This window comes from Felis catus, chromosome D4, assembly GCF_018350175.1.
Source record: "Felis catus isolate Fca126 chromosome D4, F.catus_Fca126_mat1.0, whole genome shotgun sequence".
Taxonomy (NCBI): domain Eukaryota; kingdom Metazoa; phylum Chordata; class Mammalia; order Carnivora; family Felidae; genus Felis; species Felis catus.
Window position 1 is genome coordinate 58520313 of NC_058380.1, and position 22497 is coordinate 58542809.

The 22497-nt window shown below is 50.6% G+C and overlaps 1 protein-coding gene across 3 annotated transcripts in view; it reads right to left on the reverse strand.

Annotated features, from left to right (window-relative positions):
* PAX5 (paired box 5) overlaps positions 1-22497 on the reverse strand; it is a 194714-nt gene that overhangs the window by 147067 nt on the left and 25150 nt on the right. For all 3 annotated transcript variants that reach the window (XM_019816199.2, XM_011288547.3, XM_045043375.1), the window contains exons 4-5: positions 19875-19939; positions 16292-16420 (exon numbers count right to left, since the gene is read on the reverse strand). In XM_019816199.2, coding sequence (XP_019671758.1) covers positions 16292-16420; positions 19875-19939 — 194 coding nt within the window. The remainder of the gene's footprint in view (positions 1-16291; positions 16421-19874; positions 19940-22497) is intronic.

The window sequence follows — 22497 nt, forward strand, 5'->3', positions numbered from 1 at the left end:
GCCATCTCTCCAGGGCGGAGGGTATAGAGGCAATGCCCACACGTATGTTGGGCGGAAATCCGGCCCTGAATTTGTCAAGCCACCGCACTGGAACGAAGCAGGGATGCCTTTCTGCTTTTTTTCTACTTTCCACTCGTGCAAGAGACAAAAAGTTGATGTCAAAGCCTCACTCCGTCAGACCAGAAGCCCCTAGGCCCCAGGGGCCGAGGGAAGAAGGGGCCGCGGGGACACCCAGGAAGGCTGGCCGGTAGGACAAGCAAGCATCTTGCCATCCCAGTTCCGCACTGGTCCAAGGGGAGAGCGGTGTGCATCATCCACCTCGGTCCCAGGCGGCCCGGCAGCGCGGCCTCTCCTCCCCAGGCTCGGGGGTACGCAGCGTCCCCGGGCTCCTGACACTCGCTGGGCCGGGTCCCCGCCGCCGGCGCCCCTCGCCTCCGCGCGCATCATCTGCTCCGCTGCCCAGCTCGCGGCTGCCGCCGCGCCCGCGCTCCCCGGGGCCCGGAAAGCTGGCATCCGTTGTTACCATAACAAACTCAATTGTTCTCAGCAGGGCCCCGGCAAATAAAGTCATTCATTACGGGCCTCTCCCGGCCGCCGTGGGCTGCGCGGCAATCAGCGGGCCGCTCGCCGCCCCCTCGCGGGCCGAGACACGCGCCAGCGCCGTTACCTGCCGGGGCCGCCACGCTGTGCCCCGCGGCCCAGCCGAGGCCGCCGGCGGGGGGAGCGCCCGGCCGCCGGGTAGTTTTATCGCCGAACGTCAATTGACTTATACTGATTGGCTTCCTGCCGCCAAATGTCAATTAAATTGCAAATGTTTGGCGGAGCCGGGCGGCGGGCCGCCTCCTTCCCGAGGGCGCCGCGCGCTCCCTTCTTTTTGCGCCACGGCCTGAATCTGCGGTTGAATTTATTTCTCCTTCCACACCGCGGAGGAAAATCCCGATGCCCTCCCGGGAGAAGTGTACCCTCCGTTCCGGGCCGAGGGGGACCGGACCAGGAGGGCGGTCTGGCCTCTCTGTCGCAAGGCGGCACGACGGAATCTCTGGAAATTCCTCAAAGCTCCTGGCGCAGGAATCCTGGTGCGACCTTGAATAAACCCCTTCCCGCTCCGCTCAGGCCTGGCTCTCTTCCACCTGCCTCGGGGGCTCGAAGGAGACCGCAGCCGGGGTCCCGCGTCTGGCTGTGCGGAGGGCGCAAGGTCCGGCGGCGGAATCACTAACATTCACCTGGCGCCGACCCTGGGTCGAGTCGTGTATGGGCACCGTCTAATGTTGTCAACAACCCTTTGAAGCAGATATTACTATGATCCTTTTTTTACAGGGACGAGAATGGAGGCGCAGGTTAGGGAAGTTGTCTAAGCTCTCCCGGCCAAGGAGCCGCCGCTCGAAGATTTGGCAGCCAGATTTTGGAAGCATGTAGCATAATTATTGTGCGCTGTGCTCACGGGGAAGGGCTGTGGAAAAATGAGAAAGGGAAAGGAACAGGGCGCTGACCTAGACCTGGGCACCTGCCACTGCCGAGAACTGTGCCAGGTGTTTTGCACTCTTTACGAAATTCTCACAGTGATTGTATGACCTAGGTACTACAGACCCCACTTTACAGATGGGAAAACTGACCTCTGGAGGAGTTAAGGAATTGTTCAGTCTGGGAACAGGCTCATGAACTGAATTACAGGAACCGTCTCACACCTACATAGAGCTTTACAGTTTACAAAGCACTTTCTCACGCTTTGCTTCTCACCGAGTCTGCACAAGACCTTGAGGAAGGCATTCTGTTCTCTTTGGCCAAGAAGAAAACTGAGGCCCAGAATGGCTGGCCCAAGGTCACCAGCACTCAAAGCAGCACTTAAACCCTGTCCCTCCAAGTCCAGTGCTCCAAGCCCTACCTCAAAGAGGCCTTGAGATGAGGGCCACCCAAGTGTGGGCTCTGTTCTTGCCCCCTCTCCCATCCTGCAGGGAGCTAAGGGGGGACAAAAGTCATAACTGGAGTCAAGCTGGAAAACGCTTAAGGTCATGGCAAGAGCAGGAAAGGGGGCTCTCAGGAAAGAAGGCATTTTCTGTAGGGACCATACATGAGGCCCCCAAAGAGATTTCGTTATTGTTCCTCCATTGTCTCCCATAAACGCCCTCCCCACCTTTGCAGCTTGTCTACTCCTTAAGGCTATGTCTTGGGAGAGAGGTTTGCAGGTTCTTAACTGATAAAACGTGCCAGCATTTGAAAGATACAAACCTGACCAATCATCCTTTTCAGAAAAGAGATGTTAGCAGAACAAAAGTACCATTCAAGAGTGCTGGATGGCGTTGTGTCTCAGACAGAAAGGAAACGGAAGAGAGAGAAGATGAGGAGCAGGGAGGGGGGCAGTGGAGAGGGGGGGAGGAGGGAAAAGGAAGGATCCGGAGTTGGAAGGTTTGTCTGGGCTCAACTGAGGACCCAGAGGGGAGGGACCTGATCGAGATCACACAGCAAGACAGTGGCTGAACTGGGGTCAGGAACCCAGGCCTCTCCACCCCATGTCAGTCTCATCCTGCCTCTGCAAGCTGTTCTCATCCACAACTCGAATTATTAGCCTTTTGGAATACAGAGCTAAAGTTCTGCCAGTGTAAATTCTGGTGGGTATGTCTTCCTTTTTCTTTGGACCCCTTGCCTGAATGGTCCTATCATTAGTCCTAGCAATATAAATAAAATAATTATTTAAAAAAAAAAAAAAGAAAGAATGGGAACACAAAAAAGCTGGGAATTTAGAAAATTGTCAACAAGGTCATCAAGGAATCTAAATTCAGGGTAACAACTCTTTGCTTCGATGATAGAAATAATAATAGCTATTTTGAAACTTGCCACATGCCAGTGCCTGGTGAAATATCACAAGTAACATTTTTTAATTGCCAGGAAAAGCCAAAATTATTATCCCCTTTGACAGGTGAGGAAACTGAAACTCAGAGAAGACCCTTGTCAAAGCTCCCACAGCTGGTACCCGGAAGGGCTGGGTCCAAACTCTAGTCCACCCGCTGCACTACCCAGCTGTGGTTTAAAGCCTATGTGTGATCAGCCAATTATTGCGTTTGAAACTGACCAACTTGAAGGTGTGACAAGAAAGTATGCACAGCGGTGCTGGGGGAAACCTCAGAAGTGGGGCACCTAATTAATAAAGCAGGCTCTGAGCCAAGGTCGCCCCCTGTGCTCAGACTGGCAGGAGGATAGGATGGCAGAAATGGACAGGATGGGGGGGGGGAGGTGGAATTGAGAGCTGGGGGAGTTCCCACTGATGCCATCCTTTGCGACACCACATGGGAGGAAGATCAGGATGGCGACCACCCAGGTGCCAGTCCCAACACTGCCACTGTTGAATGTTGGGGCTATGTGACCTTGGGCAACTTCCCCAATCTCTTTGAATCTCTATAAAACAGGGATGATAGGAGTACCTACCTGGTGCTGTGGTGGTGAGTATTAAATGCATTAATAAAATACATACAGTAAACAGTGCTACCCATTGGGGTTGTGCCGTGTTGTAGTTGCGATTTGGGGCCACACACTGGAACATATGCTCAGGTGCGGCAGGCAGGATAGGGGCTGAAGGCACCAGCATGCACGTATGTGTGTGCATGCGCATATGTACACGCGTATACGTGTATTTAGACCAAGGGAGAGAGAGCTCCCTTCCTTTCTGGAATGGTTGCCATGAGATCCTTTCTATGGGGCCAGACAGCAGCGGCTGGAGGACAGAGGCTTTGGGGTCAGGCAAGAATGGGTGGATGTTTGATGTGCAAGGCTCTGGGTTCTACACAGCCGCCAGCATCCACCGACCAGATGGGCTCCAGGCTTCTATGTCATCCAGAGTCCCTATTCAGTACATATTTGCTACCATGAACCGGTCCCTGTGCTGGGTACTAGGGCAACAGTGATGAGCACTGCAGACACAGTCTCACAGGGCAGACAATGACCAATGTGGTATTTTTATCAACAGGCAGGTTCTGTGTGCTGAGGGTGGGGCCAGGGGAGCCAGCAAGAGTGAGCACCAAGGAAGCCCTCGCTTAGGAAGTGATATTCATGCTGGATCCTAAAGATTTGGGATGTCACCTGGGTAAATGGTTGGCAAGAAGGGACAATTTCCCAGGCAGTGAGAACAGCACCATAATAAGAGGCATCCTTTATTGAGCATGTATCACACACAGAGGCACTTTACACGCATTACCTCATACGATCCACATAACAGCCCAATCATAGGCATAATTTGTGCCCTCATTCTATATATGGGGAAACTCAGGCTGAGGCTCAGGTCAAATAACTTGCCCAAAGTCACAGGCGTAGGCATTGGTGGAGTCAGCATCAGAGCCCCCACTGCCTGATCCTACAACCCATGCACAGAAAGCTTAGGCTGCAAGCAGGAAAGAATAAGACATGGAAAGAGGTTTGGTGTGGCTGGAATAGCATGAAAAAAGGAGGGTGGAGAGAGATGAGGCTCCTGAGATGGGCAGGAGCCTGATCACGGAGGGCCTTGCAGCCTTGTTAAGTCTGCTGGGCTTCTGAGAACAACAGGCAGAGCTGAAGAGCAAAAGCCCTTTAGGTGAGTCACTGATCGGAACTATTTCAGAAGTGCATCTGGGGCTGCTCTGTGGAAAGTGGACTGTTCGGAGAAGTCAGAGACATTGGAGGTAGGGACCCACTAGGAAGCTATAAGCAATAGTTCAAATGAGAGAGTGCTTGGACTGAGGCAGTAGCAGTGGAGATGGAGAGACATGAGGAGCTTCAAGAAATACAGTGACCTTGAGCAGTACCTGCCATAAGGCCTTTATTGGTGGTCACAGGCAGAGGCACAAACTTTCTACACTGTAAGGATTTGCCTCTGGCCAACTTCAATTCCAGGGGAAATAATAAATAGCGATCCTCTTTGTCCTACAGGAACAAAAAAGATTGCAAAGTCTTTTTGAGGCTGCTACTTTATCCAAAAAGTCTGAGGGAGATGTTACTATAATCCCCACAGATGGGAAGTGACCTGCCCAAGGTAATACAGCTGAATGATCCTGAATTTAACTCCAACTCCCTCCCGTGTTCCCTCAGGCATACCACAGAATGTCAGAGCCCAAAAGACCACTAAAACTGCCTGTTCAAATCTCCACATTTTGACATGCAGAAAACAAGACTCAGAAAGAAATGACTTGGCCTGGGTGGCTCAGTCAGTTAAAGTGTCTGAATCTTGATCTCAGCTCAGGTCTTGATCTCAGGGTCATGAGTTCAAGCCTGCACTGGGCACCATGCTGGGTGTGAAACAAAGAAGAGGAGAGAGAGAGAGAAGGGGGGGGGGGGCAGGTGGGGGAGGGGTTAGTGAGCAAGGAAGGAAGGAAGAAAAAAAAGAGAGAAATGACTTGCCCAAGGCCACACAACCAGTAAAGGCTTAGAATAGAACCAAAGACTTGACTCTCAGAAAGGTTTATATCTAGACATCTGCACCATGGAGGTGAGGAAAAGACCAGACTGATCTCCAACAAAGATGGTCCAGCCTCTGCCTGCCCTGACTAAACGCTTTGAAAGAAGTCTCTAGGAAATAGTCAGCCTACCTGGCCACCGCCACCCCCCACTGAATTACAAACTCCCACATGGCCATTACACACTGCCCTGTTACCCCTCGTCCCCAACCCTGGACGGCAACTAAGCTGTCTTGGGTCAATGGTGCCACCTGGTGGCTAGTACAGGGAAGTGCCTGACCTTCTTGTCGCTTTTCATCCTCCTCCTTGAGTTTCTCCAGGGGCCATGGTTTTGTTTCCCCTCATACATAGCTCAGTTCATTACACTACAAGCAATCTCTTTCTCATATGCATCTTCTCTAACACCTTTAAGCCCTGGTCTCTCAGTTCTTCTCAGATTACCTTAGGACACCTCCCTCTCCTCCATTTTAGTCCATTAGTCCAAGGAAAGACTAGTACAAGTAATAAGCTTGTACCAATGAAGAGGAAAACTGGACATTCCAAAGTGAAACTGTACACACACACACACACGCACATGCACATAGATGCACACACACCAGTGCCCAACCACTGGCATTCCAGAAACATCTAGAAGCGCCTACGGAATCAGAACAGAAATCTCCCGTCTCAATTGCCTTTCAGACCTACTTCTCCTCAAATAGCAGGAGTTCAGATAAATACCAAACCTACTACTTTATTTCATTTTTTTTCATTCCTATTCAATATTATTACCTGGGGTTTTTTTTTTCCCACCAAAACTATGCCCAGCGTGAGATCTCAGGGATCTGCCAGCTAGTGCAGAGCTGACCTGGGCTGGGGAGACGTGGTTGGGTCTCAGAATGCCCGCTCTCCAGTCTCATAGGGAGCACTGGGTGGCTGCTTTTTGCCCTGAAGAAAGCCTGCTGGAGGGAGGTCAGACCTCAAGCCCTACAGACATTCTGCTGGCAATGAAAGAAACCTCAGTAGCTGCGCCTTTCTGTGGGAGCTCACACTTGGGAGAGGAGCAAGCCCTGCATACCCAATGTGCTACAGGAGGATTTCCAAAGCCCAGCATGTCTTGTTACTCCCCCCCACCCCAGCTCAAAGACCTTCCATGGCTCCCCCTGCCTTCAGGAGCTAAAAATAGGGGGAACTGATGGTACCTTTCCTTTTAGTAAAAACTATTTAACTGCTTTCCCTCTCTGTATAAGCGATAAGTAAGCAAGCTCAGAGTCCCCAGTAGCCTGAAGCAGAGATTCTCAAAGTATAGTCCAGGGACCCCTTGAGGGACCCCAAGACCTTTTCAGGGGGTCCTGTAAGGCCAAAACTATTTTCATAATAAATCCAAGATTTTATTGGCCTCATTGACTCTCACCCCCTCACAAGTACGCAGTGGAGTTTTCCAAACGCACTAGGACGTGTGGTATCACAGCAGCTTGGATACGGAAACAGATCTGAGAATCCAGCTGTCTTCTATTAAGCCAGACACTAAAGAGATTTGCAAAATCATAAAGCAATGCCACTCTGACTAAATTTTTTGGTACGGAAAATATGATTCTTATTTCAAACACATTACTTAATGTTACTTGTTTATTACTATTTTCTTTAATTTTTTAATGTTTATTTTTGAGAGAGAGAGAGAGAGACAGAGCACGAGCAGGGGAGGGGCAGAGAGAGAGGGAGACACAGAATCCGAAGCAGGCTCCAGAAGTGGGGCTCAAACTCACAAGCCGTGAGATTATAACCTGAGCTGAAGTTGGATGCTTAACCGACTGAGCCACCCAGGCGCCCTTATTATTTTTTATGAATTAGTAAGTAAGTATTTAAACTTTTACGTTTTAAACTAAAAAGCTTCTTGGGGTCCTTGATAATTTTTAAGAGTTTAAAGGGGTCCCAAGACCAAAAATTGGAGAACCATTGTTCTAAAATCCTGCAACAGTATTTGAGATGGGACTAGGAGAAGCTCAGAATCTTGGTGCCACAAAAAAAAACCTTAGGAATCCCTTGATCCCATATCATAGATGAGGAAATAGGCCTAGAGAGAGGAAGGGATTCCCTCCAAGGTCACCAGTAAGTTAGCCACAGAGTCAGGACAGGGGCCCAGAGGTCCTATCCCCCTCCTTCCGGGCTCCTGCACCTGCCTTATAAGCCTCTAGTAGTTTGGAGCCCTGTGAAGCCCCGAGCCTCAGACTGTGGCCAAGGTTGAACCATATTCCAAAGCCAGAGAGAAGGGACTGTGGGATTTTCTGCCCCACAGGGCAGCAGGCACAGATCGGGGAAGAAAGCCAGTGGGAGCCCGTCCACTGTGGAGACTCCATCCCTTAAGCTGTCCCCTCAGCTGACCCCAGAACTCTTGTTCTGGCTGACCTCAGAACCAGCTCCCTGAACTGAGATCCCTCACACTCTGTCACCCTATCCTTTACATTCCCTAGGGTTCTCCAGAACACCAGACCACAGACCATGGGAAGGGGAGCTGGGGGTGGGAGGGGAAGGTGTGGGCAAAGCAAGCATGAAAACAGGGGCAGGGAGGGGTGGAGGGGGTATTCAGTGGTGCTGGCTCTCACACAGGCTTTCACTCACTGAATCAAAGTGAAACTCAGGGACCCGGGGGCCAGGAGGAACTGAAACTCGACCCCCCACACACACCCAAGGGACAGGCCCTAGGCACTAGGGAAAGGCCCAAGGAGCCCTTCCAACTGGCCACCTGGCCTCAGGTCCTCTGCTTTACCAAGAAAGTCTCTGACACTTCTCAGAGTGCCAATGATGACACAGCCAGAAGGACACGGAGAGTGGCCAGCCAGGCTGGGAGATGGAAACCTGGGTCCCTATCACCACTGCCACTCAGCACGCCCTGCACACCCGGAGGCAAAGCCTGGGACCTCTGTGCCTGTCCCATCTGGTAGGTGTGGACTGAATGACCTCGATTTCACTGCTCTTCTGGGCTACAGGAGGTGTGGCTCCTTGACCTCGCCCTACTGCCGTGCCTTACCCCACTCACCACTGGCCTAAGAACCTGACTGCCTACTTCCCTGACCACACGCACACGTGCACACACACACACACACACACACACACACACAGAGCTCCATTGGGCCAGGTCATGGTGCTGCCCCGCACAGGCTTTATTGCATCGACTGGACTCATGCTTGTTCCTCCAAGTCCACTCTAGGACTCCAGAAACTCAAATGCCTTCAGGTAGAGAAAAACGGAGCACGAATAACTGAGAGCAAGTTGAATAGGGAGCAGCCTGAGACCCGCAGGCCCAGCAGCCACAGACGGTCATGGCTACATGGGAAATTCTGCCCAGTGTTGCCAGATTGGAGTTTGGGGGTTTTTTTTCCCCCAAGAAAAGCCAAACATCCACATATGAAATCTGATTTTTAAATGTCAGTAACGAATCAAAAATTACTTTAACTCCAAGGCAAGCCAAGTAAAGCATGACTGCCAGGCTGGGAATTGCCACCTGGCTTCTAAGCGATCCCCCTCCCAGCGGGAACCTTGGTTCTGAGCCCTGCACAGATAGACAAAGAAAGAACCCAGAGAAGGGCCCCCTGCATGGGCAGCCTGAGGAGACCTCCAGGGGGCACCTCATGGAGGGCTGGGGAAGGGAGGCCTGCCCTGGTAAAGCCCCAGGAAAGACGGAGACAAAATGCTAGTCACTCCTTTCCCTCTCTGCAGAGGTTCTCTGGCTTCCAATGCTCCATCCTGGGCCTGGCTGTGAAGGACTCCTGGTCCAACACTGAAAATCCCTACAGGGAGTGGGCTGGCTCTGGGAACCAGGCCAGGCCAACAGACCAGCCTCAAGGACAGCACTCCTGTGGGAGGGCCCCTGTGTGGATAATGGCCTGGAGACAGGAAAGCTCAGAGAACGCACAGGGAGCAGAAGCACAGAAGGGACAAGGAAGAGGAATGGGAGGCAAGGCAGGAAGGGCAAGGCTCATTGTCAAGAGTTGAGGTTCGCCCTGGGGATGAGTCAGGGGTCAGAGCCCCTCTGTCCCAGCACAGGCGGATGAGGTTCCTGGTGGCTTTCAACAGGGGGGGCAGCAGCCGGAAAGGAGAATGGGAGAGAAGGGACAGAAGAAACTGAGAGTTGCCACATCAAAAGGCAGCTGGATACCAAGGATGTTCTGAAGAGTCCATTCCCTCCCTCTGGGTTTTCCAGATTTTTACTACGTGACCTGGTTAGACCCTTTCTCTTCTCCAAGTCTGTTTTCCCCTCTGGATAATGACTGGAATGACATGTCCTAGATGTTCTCCAAGGCCCTTTACTCCAACAGGGGAGCCCTGAGGTCCAAGCTGGTGACCCCACCCCCAGCCCTCCCAGGCCCAGGTGCTCTGCCCTCTGCCCTCCATCTTGGAGCCTCTCTTCTGGACCTAGGGCCACTCTTTGTGGACTGAGACTTGATCCTTTTACTCTTTTCCATCAGGGGGCTGGAAGACCAAGGTCCTGAGGAAAGGAAGCAAAGGAAAGCAAGTGGCCCTTCGTCTTGCTGCCGACACCTGGGGGCACTGTTGTTCAGTCTCGATGCCACAGCAGAGGCCTTACAAACAGGAAGACTGCGGTGGGCAGATCCCTAGTTTCAGCCACCAAACAGAAGGCTAGCGACTGCTTGACTTCAGCCTGTGACTGGCCTCGCACCCTCCAGCCCCACTCTCCTCCGTGGCCATTTATTAAGCACTTACTATGACTGGCCCCTGGGGCTAAACCCTTTGAGGGTATGATTTCATTTCATCCTCACAATAACCCACAAGGCTTGTGCTACGGATATTTTCCAGATGACAAAGTGGAGGGTCAGAGAGATTAAGTCACTCGCCGAAGATTTCACGCCAGGAAGTCCTCATGTTGCTCTGTCCCTGGCCTGTGAGCCTGTGTCCTTGCCTCAACACCTCACCATCTCATCATGGGCTCTCCAGAGATGAGCGATCTGTGGAATCAAAGGCTGCCGATAACTCTTTTCACACGTCCATTCCCTTCTGGCAAATCCGAGAGGGGTCTCTGCACCTTCGTCCCCAGCCTTCCATCCCAAGCCAGGGAGCAGCAGATAGGATGGGAGTGTCCAGCAAGGAAAAGGGTCCTGATAGAGGAAGATCAGGGTCTGCCCGTGGTGGGGGAGGGGGTCGGTCTGTGAGCTTCTGAAAGCCCTTCCCTCCCTGCGTGGGGTCCCATGGAGGTCTGCAGAGCAGGGATGAGCTGGGGCTCCCAACCTGGGAGAGAGAGGAGCAGAGAGTTGGCAAGAGGGAGAGCAAGAGTGAATACAAGAAAAGAAAAAGTGACTGAGCATGTGTGAGAGAAAGAGAGAGGAACGAGAGAGACAGAGAGGTGTGTGTGTGTGTGTGTGTGTGTGTGTGTGTGTGTGTGTGACAGTATGTATGTGACAGTGTGTGTCTGTGTGTGAGAGTGTGTGACAAAGACAGGGAGTGTGTATGTGTGTGAAAGAGTGTGTGAGAGAGAGCGGGTGTGCAACAGCGTGCGTATGTATGAGACCGTGAGTGACAGAGTGTGTGTGTGCGTGAGAGAGAGAGCGAGAGAGAGCATGCACGCTAGACCAGGAGACAGAAGCAGACAGAAAAAGTCTATTAACAGGACACAAACAAAGGCAGCTAACACTGGATAAGATGCACCCCCGAATGAAAGGCATGAGGAAGAGACAGGCACCCCCAGAAAGGGGTAGACATAGTCATGACAGGAGCCCCTCCAAAATGCCCCCCCAATCCTCTCCTTGAGAGTCATGCTGGACTTGGCATTTCTTGAAAAGGACAGGCCACCTAGGGATTCTGGATGCCTTTCCTGTGCCCTCTTCAGGCAGAGAGAAGCCAGGGGACAGAAGGCCAGAAATTCTACCTGCAGTGTACCTCTACTGCTCACAAAGGAGCTGTGGCTCCCACAGTCCACACTGGTCCTGGACTGGGCAGCCTTCTGAGCTAGTGAAAGGGATTCTCACTCAGCTGACCTTGGTGTGCTCATCAGAGCTTTTCAAATTCTGGGGGTTGGAGAGGAGGGGGGAGTCAAGGGGACCTTAATGGGGGCCCTGGAGATAGATGGTGGACAGAGACCCCACCGGAGATCCAAGGCCCAGGAAGAAACACAGGGTCTGGGGCTGCCCTTTCACCCATGGCCACTGTTCACAGCCGCTCCTGCCTGGCCCAGTCCAGCCTCCTAGTGGGGGAAGCACCGCATCGGGCTCTGTCCCCCTGGCCCAGTGGGATTCCTGAGGCCTACACCAGAGACTTCATGAAAGCTCTCAGTACCAGCCACAGAACTCCTGAGCACCTCTGGGCACTGTGCCTTGTGCCAAGGAGCTGACCAGGGAGAGAAACGCATGCGATGTGGCCTCTGCCCAGTCAAGTCCATGTGGACGGCCACCTCAGAGTCAGGTGGCAGAAGGGAAAAACAAGTAGGGAAAACTACTTGCAGACATAGGAGGTCACAGAAGCACCTGCTACCCAGATTGTAACAGGTCTCAAAGTCATGGGATCCAAATCAGAATGCCTTCTTTGGCTCTTCTGCCTCTCCTTTGTCTAGTCCCTGATCACACATCTGATGACAGGGAGCTCATTCCCTTCCCAACCTAATGCTTCCAGTCTTGGCCTAGCCTGGCTGTTATCTGAAAGCAGTTCCTTGCACTGAGCTACAATCTGCTTCCTGTAGCTTCCCTCAGCCAGCCCCAGCTCTGCCCTCAGAGGCCCCAGGGCCTTCTCTGCCACCTGAGCCGCACACAGCTCATCTGAGATCAGGACACAGCGGCCACATCCCCAAAGCTGATCTTGGAGGCAAATGTCCCGGGGGAGAGTCCTAGAATTTCTAGACCAAAGGGGCCCCTGGCAATCCACTAGTCTAACAGTGCCCTAACTTTTTTGTTTTTGCTACAGAAGTCTTTATTCAAATAGAGCTTTCTGTGGAAGCCCAAAATACCAAACAGAAACCCTCCTGGTTGAGGAGATTGCCCACTCCCCCTCCTTACTAACTGTGAACCCTCCACAAGCATGTGACTGACCCATTCCACCAAGAAGCACTCTTCTTGAGCAGCGACTATGCGCCAAGCACTTGCACCAAAGCCGTATCATCCAATACAGTGGCCACTCGGCACACCATGAGGCTACTGAGCGCTTTGAAATGTGGCGGGTGTAACTGAAGAACTAAAATTTAAATTTCATTTGATTGTAAAAACAGAAGCAGGGGGCGCCTGGGTGGCTCAGTCAGTTGAGCGTCTGACTTCGGCTCGGGTCATGATCTCGCGGTATGTGAGTTGCAGCCCCGCGTCAGGCTCTGTGCTGACAGCTCAGCCTGGAGCCTACTTTGGATTCTGTGTCTCCCTCTCTCTCTGCCCCTCCCCCGCTCATGCTCTGTCTCTGTCTCTGTCAAAAATAAATAAACATTAAAAAAAAAAAAAAAAAACAGAAGCAGTATAAACTATTTTCCCCTTGATAAAGGGCCACTTCCTAGGAGGAGCCTTCCTGGATCCCTTTGGTCAAAATCTGCCCCTCCCTGCCTTGCTCTTCTCCCCCTCTGGTGTCACCGCCCATCACAGCACCATCTTACACACTGACCATTGGAGGGACTTTGGGCTTGTCAGTCTTGACCCCAGCCTGTGAGCTCTAGAGGGCAGGCCCTTTGTGACTAGACTCTGTAACCACCCACCCCTGTCCTGAGGCCTGGGCATGAGAGTGGCAGCAGGAACTGCCCACAGAGCAAAACCCAAGTCCTAGCTGGAGATGACTGCAAAGTAGAATCCACCTTGCAGAGCCTCAGTCACCTCATCTGAGAAATGGGGGTGAGGATTCCTCTTGGCCTCTTCCTCTTGGCCCTTTGTGCCTCTCTTCCTCATAGCCCTTCCCTCAGGCTGTCAAGGGCTCCTGTGAAAAACAGTGCCGTGGTCTTCCGCAAAAGGCCAGCCCTCCAGTGCGCCCAGCAATGCTGGTTTCTGACTTTTTCATCACGCTCTCGGCAGCATCCAACCTGCTGACCAGTCCCTTCTGCTTGAAACTCTTCCTCACACTGTCCCCAGGCTCTGCCCAGCCCCAGGCTGCTCTACCTCCCAAGCATCTCTTTGGAGGGACTGAGGGTAATGAGAGCTGGGGGGGGAAGGGGGGGCGGGGAGGGGATTCCAAGGAACTGGGGCCTTCAGGGCCTCTCCAGCTGCTCCCAGCTCCCCAGGCCACACCAGCCGTGTGGCTTTGACAATGTCACAGAACTCTTTGGGGCCTCAGTTTCCTCCCCTATAAGATAGGGGTGACAATTTCTGCCTCTTTAACTCCCCCTGAAGCCAATGCCAGGATCCAGGGAGATAGGGAGGGAGGGAGGGAAGGAGGGTGGGAAAGGGTATCCGGGAGCACTGGGGAGTAGTCCTTCAAGGCAGTTTGCGGATGTGAACAAGGGCACTTCTGCCCACCTCTCTGCTTTAACACACTCCTGGTGCTGCAAGGGGAGAAGGGGCCCTGGTTGCCATTTGGGGCTCCCACTCTTCCCAATCCTGTCGGCTTCCAGGACCATCAAATCATTGTCCCTTAGCCCCCGGAAAACGGACTAGATCACTTCCCAGGTCTTTCTGGAGATCAGTACTTGATCTCGAAGAGTATCCAATCCTACATCTGATCCTTGATGCTCTCATACAGCAGCCCCAGCCCATGGTCACCTAGGCTCTACTTACATACCTCTAGTGACAGGGCACTCACTACCTACCAAGGTAGCTCCCTTTGCCTCAGACCACTCTCATATCTACAAGTTTTTTCTTACACTGAGCTGAAATTCCGAATCTGCTGCAGACTGGCCTTGAAGGCCAGACAACAAAGTCTCATTCCTCTTACCTTCCAGGCCAGCTCTCCAAATATTTGAAGGCAACAGTCCAGTCCTGCTCATTCTTCTCTTTGTTGTATTGAAACAACCCTAGAGGCTCAAGGTGTTCTCCAGGCGCTGTAATATCCAGATCCCTGCCATTCCAGGTGACACCCACCTGGACACATCTCAATCTGTCACTGTCCTTCTTAAAGGTCAATACCCCAACTGGGCCACAGTCCTTGAGAAATGATCTGATGGCACAGAGCAGTCTAGACCAACAACACCTGCATTCTGACCACTCGATAGCTTTTTTAATTTCTAAATGTTTATTTGAGAGACACAGTGCGTGCGAGCACAAGGCAGGGAGGGACAGAGAGAGGGGGAGAGGGAGAATCCCAAGCAGGCTCCGTGCTATCAGCACAGAGCCCCATGTGGGACTCCATCTCACAAACCTCGAGATCATGACCTGAGCCAAAATCAAGAGTCGGACGCTTAACCGACTAAGCCACCTCAATGCCCCCCACTCGATACCTTTTAAAGCAGCCGGAGAAGCTAAACAGTGGCCGCTGAGCAGAAGCTAAAAGCCAGTATAATGCTCCACAAACACAGTAAAACAGCTGCCCCCCCCACCCAGTGCTCCACAAACACAGTAAAACAGCCCCCACCCTCTGCCAAATCAGGACCTGTTTGGTGATAAACATCAAACTAGATTTTTTTTTTTTTTAATTTCTCCAAAAGTCTGTGCCGGGATCCCTCGGCCTGTGAGGGAGTCTCACACAACCTGCCCCTCCACTGTGATCAAACACAGCCGGGCCCCAGCTTGGGCACATCTGCTGTGAGTGCAGGTGACAATGGCAGAAAAGATGACAGCACCAACCCCATAAACCAACAGAGATGGTAGGCCCACTGCCTCCTGCGGTAACACAGCACAATCGCCCACTGAGTTAAAGACTTCTGACATCTGCTCCGAGTGTCTAGAACAGGGGAAAGGGGTGAGGGAAGTTCCAAAGCCGTGAATCATCCCCCACCACTCCCCCCCCCCCCGGCGCCCCCACAGCTCCAAGAGGAGGCCAGAGATCCAGCTTCCGCACTGCCCAGAACACGAAGACCACAGGCCAATCCACAGCTGGGCCGACTCAATTTTCTAGTTACAGATCTTAAGTACTTAGGCATGTGCTCACGAGAACACACATCCCTTACAGGGAGCCGAGAAAGGGAATTGTGCTGAGGAACAGAATAATTGAATCAAGATTTCTGTCACGCAGCTCTCAGGCCCTAGACCATAGGCGTTTTTTTTTTTTTTCTTCCCCCTCTCCTGGAGAAGGTCTTACAGACTCCCAGGGGTTCGTTTCTCCTCTCAAACCCATTAACGTCAGCTGCACTGGCAGCCCATCAGGGAACAGAAACCCAGGTTAAGGTGGGCCTGTGTGCAGGACAGAGATGGCCGGCTCCCGGGACCCAGGCAGCAGGCATACACAGGGGTTCAGAAAAAGCAACTGGGAAGATTGTCATCTTTGTAATCCCCAGGAGGCCACTGCACTCCTTCCTTCCAGGCCCAAGGGCAGAGATGAGATGATTAACTTCCTCAGCCCCCCACCATCGCTGCCTTCGTCGTCGTCGTCGGAGGCCTTTTGGGAGAGCCAGCTGGGAGAACCCACCTGCTGACCCCCTCCGCCCAGGTGTGCGGCTCTCACTGCAGGACACCCAGCACGCCCTCGGCTCCCAGGCTCCCCAACAAAGGAGACAAAAGGCCTTGCACTGTACCCTGCACACCCTGCCCTTGGGCATCAGATCCGCACACAGGTTTCTTACAGACCACAAAGCTCAGAACACAAGGACTCTGCCAGGCCCTCTTTCCTTCACCCAAGGGGTGAAGATGAGGGCACACTGGTGAGAAATCCACAATCCCAGCCAGTATCCTGCCTGCCTCTCCCAGGGCACCCAGCCCCTTCCCGTGTCCACCCGACCTGGGGACTCCGGTGCTCATCAGACATCTTTGTTTCTACTCCTCCCTGACGGCCCCACAGCAGATCCCATCCGGTCGGGTCGCCCGGGACAGGACTGCAGAGGCATCTCTTACCTTCATCTCTCTTGCGCTTGTTGGTGTCTGCGCTGGGAGACGTGATGCCCAGGATACCGCTGATGGAGTACGAGGAGCCGGCCGAGTCCGTGCTCACCGACGACACCTGCGTCACGGAGCCCGTGGACACTGTGCAGAGGGAGAGGGGCTGGTCAGGGCCCGGCGGGAGGGCTGTGGGGGCGGGCGCTTTGCCCGGCAGCCAGCCAAAACAAAAGCACTCACCCTACACTGGGCTGGATGCCACTGTTTGCGGAGCAGCGGGAGCGCGGGATGCAGTGAGTGTTTGCTGAGGACACCCGCCCTATGGCAGCGTCTACACCTGGGCGATGGGGGCAGCCCTCGGGGCATTTGCCCCGGTTTTCTGCTGCTGGGGGGATGCAAGGGGGAGCACGGGCAGCTAGGAGGGCTGACGGTGCAGAAAGGCACACAGGACAGCGTGAGAAGAGCAGTAGCTCAAATCCTGTCCAAGAATGCAGGAAGCAGGGGGCCGGCGGAGAGAGAGGGGGGAGCTGGGGCCTACCACCAGCCAGCCTAGACCGCTCATTAGGAAGCTGCATCCCCTGCTTACATATCCACCCATCCACACAGACATAAATACCTGCACACTCATACACTTAGCCAACAAAACTCCAAATGGCAAACTGTTCCTTCTCTTTATAGTTCCTCACTGTCTTTTCTCCTTCTAGTTTACCTGGATTTTCACATTCAATATTAATTATGTAATAATGATAGGCTATATAATAGAATATATATTGTGCACATATAATATGTATCGATATGTATAATATCATAATGATAACTGATGTTTTCTGAGAGCTTACTCTGTGCCAGGCATCATTGAGGCATTATTTTATTTAATTCTAAGAACAATCTTGTAAGGGAGGTGATGTTGTTATCTCATTGGAAAGGTAAGGGAACCCAGGTTTCAGGAAAGGTAAGCGACTTGCCCAAGGCCACAGAATCCAGAAACTGAAGTCTGAACCCTTACAGTAATCTGCCCCTCGTTAAGTAATAATGAAGAACAATAATACGCTTCACATTAATGCCTTGCTTTTCATTTGACGGTTGCAACAATGTAGTGCTGTTATTTATACTCCTGGGTCAAAGGAGGAAACTGAAGGCGCCATAAGGTGAAGTGATTCGCTAAATGTCATCTAGCCAATAAGCAGTAGCACCAGCACTTGGCCTCAGGTCTACTGACTTAAAGTCTTGATTTCCCCTGCCTAGAAACATGGGCTGAGCTCAGTGACTTATTGTGACTAAGGCCAGGTCTCTACATTCCTAAGGATAAGAACAGGGGAGGGGAGGGGAGGGGAGGGGAGGTTTTGCGCAAGTTTCACTTTAACTCCTAACCCCAGAGTCCAGGGGAAAAGAGCAGCCAAGTCGTCAGGGTCCTCTCAAGCTGTACAGCTGAATTTCCATTCCTGGGCTGTGGGAATTCTCTCTCGGTTCATTAAAACCTACAAACCAATCTCTGACACATTTCCTTGGGCTATAACTAGCTGGAGGCAGGTGGAGCCGCCTTTGACTCTAAAGTGTAGGAAATTACTAGAAATGGTGGTGTTGCGTGAGAAGCTGTTTGTTGCTTTCCTTGGAGCATATCCAGCTCTTGCTCCTACAGACCTAGAGGGAACAGTGCCTTTCTTCTCATATCTGAGTTAGATTTTAGATCTTCCTTAGGAGACACAGAAGTAGAAATCGTTAACTTCTCTTTTCCTTCACCAGAAGAAGCTCCTCAAAATAGATTTATGCAAATCTCACAACCTTTTCTGTATTAAGGTGCAAAGAACAGAGGAAGAAAGAAGATCACACGTCATTTGGTACTTTAAAAACCAACAACCACATATAACCAAGGCTCGCCATGTTGCTGACAGAGCCAGTGATAGTTCTGATTATCTTGTGATTGCGCCAGACTCCAATGACCCAGGTTCCAATTCTGGCTCCGTCACTTGTGAGCAATGTGACCTTGGGCTAGTTATTCAATCTCTCTAACTTCCATTTCCTCACTCCTCAATAAGTCTGTCAACGATAAAGGCCTGTACGCATACAAGGTACATTTTTTTATAAAACTTTCTGAGACAAAGCATTCTGCTGACCTACAAGTAGAATTATTCCTCTAACCCAATTGCAAGAATATTATCGGGTATTCTTAGTCTCATATTCATTGCTCCGTCATCCGAAATAGTTAAAGCTACAAGGGAAATCTCAGCCACAAACATTTCCCCAGGAGCCCTCCTCAACCCTCTTCACACCAGCTCAACAGAGCTGGTAACAGTTCCTTTCCTTTGGCTCACACAGCGTCCTGTATTTCCTTCTTGAGCCTTATCTCAGTGCTTCGCAAACTTCTCTTCGTTACATTCCCCTATTAGACCGAGAAGTCCATGAGAATGGAGATTCTGTCCTGCCTCCTTTATAACACTAGTCTCCATGCAAAGCAAGGGCATAGCAAACACTTTTTGAATGGATTCCTAAATAATTATTTTATGGAAGGGAGGAACTCTCTCTTACCTTTATTCACAGAGGCAACCATGGTGGATCAGAAACCTCAGGGAGCACCTAGTTTGTGCACGTCAGTCCACAAATGGGGAAACTGAGACTCGGAGAAGTAAAGGGACGTACTCACTGGATGAGTTAATGGCAGAGCTGGAACTATAAGCCTGCCTCTGCCCATCCCCCATCACTGCGGGGGGGCGGTTCTTCAGTTAAAGAGGGAGTGACAAAGGTGGGGAAACATTACACAGTCTGAGGCATTATTAAGTGACATTGACCGGGACTGTCAGAGGCTTACTGAACTGAATGGTCAGCACTTTCTTATAGTAGAATAACTTTCCCCCCAGAGGTGTTCCCTTTATCCCAAGTGGAGAAATAATATGTCTTAAATAGACACATGTCATTTTCATCTCACAGTCTTTTCGGGGAAAGGACAGGCAAGCGAAACTTCTGAACTCTTTAGTAGCTGGAAATAGGACCCCCACCCTTATAAGTCATGCTCACTCAGACTATCTCCCATGAGTATCAAAAGCCCCACTGACAGCCCTCGACAGTTCATGGAGTACATGAGATTGAAGTGAGCGAGAGAGAGAGAGAGAGAGAGAGAGAGAGAGAGAGAGAGAGGGAGAGAAAGTTTGGGAAGTTTTGCCACATCTTCACTCAAGACTGCAGGTGCACAAAGAATTGTAGAAGGGCTGGTTGATAGAAGAAAAAAACACATTCAAAACTACTTACTGACTAATGATGCAGAAAATGTTATGAATAAGTATCCCTTTCTTGATTTATTACTTTAATTATCTGACATTCTATAGACCCCCATTAGTGGATTTTTTTTTTTTTGGCTTAGATTTCAATTTTCTGTCTCATGGTGAAAGCTATTTATCATAATAATCAGTAAAATTCAAAACCTTTTAGCAGTATTTATAAAATTCATTTACCAGGTTCAGCCCTTGGAGAATGACAAAGAAGGCGCATTAGTACGTGTGCCGAAGTGTTTTATGCAGAATTATCTGTCCATAAGAATGATTAAAAAGTTCTTTAGAATATTTGGAGCCCATTAGATTTTTAAATTTTTTTAAAAAGTTCTTCTTACCTATGCTGTGACTGGAAGCTGGGACCGGCTGGTTCGGGGGTTGTTGTACTTTAGTCCGGATGATCCTGTGGACAGTTGGGGGAAAAATTAATGGCTATTTACCACCACGGAGAAGAGATCTCAACCAGCTATGCACGGAAAAGGCCTGGCAAGCTGGGGCAGACGAGGAGGGGGGTTATGACCCCAGATTGGGAGTGTAGGGGGTTAGCAGCGCTATGGACTAGTCCCAATTCAGCCCCTAACTCCCTGGGTGTCTTTGGGTAACTTGTTCCCACCCCACTCTGGGCTTCAAGTACCTCTTGTGTAGAAAAAGGATGACACATTAATGTTACAAACAGACATCTTTTTCTCTGGAGCAGCTCCAGTTCCATAAGGAACTCCCTGAGGGACGCTAATAGGGACTTTCTTCCCTTTCCTGGACCTCTGCCCCCCCCCTCGCTGGAATGAAGGGACTGAACCAGGTGACCTCTCTGTTTCCTGGGGGCCCACATGCTCTGGTTTCTCTGCAGGAGAGAGCCACATCCCCACCCATTAAAAATTACCAAGGAAGCAGATGCATGTTGCTCTGAAATTAGAAAGGGTTAAAGTGCTGCCGGGACAGGCTTGGCTTTGCTAAGAGGAAGCCTCCAAAGCTGCCTTGTACAAAGCCACATGATTAGGCTCCAACAAGGCCAGGAGCCGGGGGTGTGCTGGCCTGTCTTTCCAGAGACCTTGCCCTAGTTCTACTATGATGAACTTGATTGTGACCCTGGGCAAGTCCATTCTGTTGCCGGCCTCAACACAATGAGGAAGTTGGAACAGACCACTCTAATTAAATCCTTTTTTGGGGGAAAAAAATCTTCAAACAAAGCCCACTGTATGAAAGGGATAATAGCGGTACTGCTTTTCCTTTGCCCCGGCAGCTCTGATGTTCTTCTGTAGGACCTTGGGCTCTGAGAAGCTTAGCTTATAAATTTCTGTCTAGAAGAGCACACTCATATGGGTCTCCTCCGTGAGACCCCAAGCCCTGTGTGTCATAGAGCAACCAACCAGGGCTGGGCCCAAAGTCCCCGTGGGATCTGCACGAAAGCTCCTTCCCTGAGAAGGGAAGCTTCTCCCTTCTCATTAGGGAGAAGGGTGGGTGGTAACAGAATGTTCAGCTTCTTTGGAGACGTTCTACTCCAGCCTCCAAGGATCACCTTTTAAAAGAACAGTTATTAGGGGTTTTCTTAATTATAAAAGTACTTTGTGCTCATTGTAGACTATTAGGACGAGAAATACAAAGAAGGTATCTAAAATCACATTTCGATGTACCTCCTTTATGCTAACATTCCTACGCATATTAGGAAATACCCATTTCCTTAACAAAATCAAGATTAAAACGCATCCATGGTTTTGTATCTGGCTCTCTTCACTCAGTGTTAGGTGAGAGGCTTTTTCACATTCCAGACCGTTATTTCTGGAAGTTCAAGTTTCAAGCTGCACTGAGTCTCCAGCTTGTACAAATGGAGAGGAGTAAGGATACCCTCATTGGGTTGTGCCCTCAGAGATCTCACAGCTCAGTGGCGGGCACCGAGGCCCCTCAGCATGCCCAGCTGAGAGCCTGAACGGACATTTCTGTTCACACCACAGCCCAACTACAGGTCCCCTGGAGTCCAGGCCCCTGGAGCCCCCAGGGCCTTTTGCCTTTTTCTTATGAGTCAGCTTAAGTGTTGCTTCAAATGCATTCAGGGTTGGTTTGTTTCCTCCAATATTCAAAATTCTTATTTTAACTAAACAAACATGGAGCATATTGACAAGGACCTGGGAGTGAGATAGTCTTCTGGACCACCTGGAATTAAGTTAGAATCTGATCTAATTTTTGTATTTGTGTGTATGTCACCTTTTCCAAGGATACATGTGTGTTTGTCTACAGAGATATAGCTAATGTGAATATCTGGCTATACAGATATAAATACAGTTTACCTATATTATGGGTTATGTACATATAAATGTATGGTAAAATATATGAGAACTATTTCTCATATTTATTTCCTATAAAGTCCTAGCTTTGCAGAGTATTGCCTGGCCATTAAGTTTGTACCTAGGCAGAGCAAAGAAAATTATGTTTTCCTTATTTTTCTTTTAAAATATTTATAAGCCATTTGGTAAAACATTATTAATTGTTACAAATCATTAAGAGGCCACTGCAGCATACTGATTAAAACCACAGGCTCCAGAATCAGACCACTAGAGTCTGAAACCCAGTTTTCCAATTTGCCAGCTGCATGACCTTGAGTAAATTAACTCCTCTGTGCATCAGTTTCTTCATCTGCAAAATGGGACCAAGAATCACTCCTACATCATAGGGTTATGATGAGAATGAAACTAATCAATTACTCAGAATAGCAGCTGTTGCACAGTAAGTTTGCTATAAATGTTAGCTGTTATCTTCAGTAGTATCTTCAGAAAGATTAAAGACCAGCTTCAACCTTAAAAGGTTCATATTTTCTACAAATACCTTAAAAACACATGGGATCCCCTTGGGAACTAGGGAGGGGAAAGTAGCCATCCCCACACCCTATTTTAAGGCTATAGAGGAGCTGTCCTTTATAGGCGAGACCAGAATTGTAGGGAACCCTCCAAAGCTGTCCCCAGGGATAGA